At 38.4% G+C, this 1,367-nt stretch overlaps 1 protein-coding gene across 1 annotated transcript; it reads left to right on the top strand.

Moving 5' to 3' along the window:
• Nucleotides 1-126: 126 nt before the first annotated feature.
• On the top strand, nucleotides 127-843 carry Tsp_14374 (zinc finger protein; the record flags this gene model as incomplete). Its single annotated transcript, XM_003366589.1, has 2 exons — nucleotides 127-742; nucleotides 804-843. Coding segments are annotated over 2 exons (656 nt in total), but the record flags the coding sequence as incomplete, so codon positions are not given.
• Nucleotides 844-1,367: the final 524 nt, after the last annotated feature.

Raw genomic sequence — 1,367 nt, 5'->3', positions numbered from 1 at the left:
GAATAAGAATCACATACTATGGAGGAAAATCCTTGTAAGCCTGCATTGTGAAATGCAGTAAAGATTCTGCTTGGAGATGACATGGCGAAGCAAATTTAAAAAATATTTCTCTTTCTGATTCAACAGTTAAACGCGGAATCGATGAATTAGCTGATGATATAAAACAGCAAGTTCTTGAAAAGGTAAAGTGTTCTCCTTTTTTTGCCATAAGTTGTGATGAGTCCACAGACCAGGCAAACTGTGCACAGCTCATTGTATACGCACGGTTCATTGCAAATAACACAATTGAAGAAGAACTACTTTTTTCTGAACCACTGAAAACTACAACGAAAGGAGCTGATGTGTTCCAAGCTGTGTCAAAATTTTTTGAAGTAAATGGCTTGATGTGGGAAAAACTTGTTGGTGTATGCACTGACGGTGCACCCGCAATGCTTGGCTCTCGGTCTGGCTTTGTGAAGATGGTCAAATCAAAAAACCCATCTATTTTTGCAATGCACTGTGTAATTCATCGGCAGGCTTTGGTCGCTAAAACTTTGCCTGATGATCTCAGAGAAGACCTTAATTTTGCCGTGGAAATTGTCAACTATGTGAAAAGCAGTGCATTGAACACTCGATTATTTGCGGCACTCTGTGAAAGTTTGAATGCTGACCACATGGCACTTCTCTATCATACAGAAGTTCGTTGGTTATCAAAAGGAAACATGCTTGGTCGGATTTATGAACTGAGAGAAGCAGTGGCAGAGTTTTTGGAGCAACGAGGAAGACGCACAATGTGTCGAGCTTTCAAAAGTGAACATTTTCAGCTTAGCCTGGCATATCTTGCAGATATTTTTGAAGCACTGAATTCACTGAATTTAAAACTGCAAGGAGCAAACGCGAATGTTATGGCTCACTATGACATTGTCCAAAGCTTCATTGCAAAAATTTCCTTATGGTTAAAACAAGTTGAAAGAGGAAATTTAACATGGTTTTCAAGACTAAACGAGCTTTTCAGTGATAAATGTATCAGCGAAGATTTGAAAAGTAAAATAAAAGAGCACCTTAGAAGCCTACAAGATGAATTTTTTCGCTATTTTCCTGACGTGGAACCTGAAAACCTGATATATAAACTTGTAAGGAATCCATTTTTAGTTAATGTTGAAGACCTTCCACACGATCTTCAAGAAGAAGCCATTGAATTGCAATTCAACAGCCTTGCTAAAGACAGCTTTGAAGTATGCCATTAGAAAACTTCTGGGTGAAGTTACAGCAGATATCCTAAAATAAGTTCACAAAGCTTACGTATATTGGTTCTTTTTCTCAACGTACTTGTGAAACGGGATCTCAGCTCTCATGACGCTTATACGCACAATCGAAAACAGGCTAAA

The sequence above is a fragment of the Trichinella spiralis genome, assembly GCF_000181795.1.
Source record: "Trichinella spiralis strain ISS 195 chromosome Unknown Scfld5761, whole genome shotgun sequence".
NCBI lineage: Eukaryota > Metazoa > Nematoda > Enoplea > Trichinellida > Trichinellidae > Trichinella > Trichinella spiralis.
Note: the sequence above shows the minus strand (reverse complement) of the source record. Positions and strands in the feature narration are given on the sequence as shown.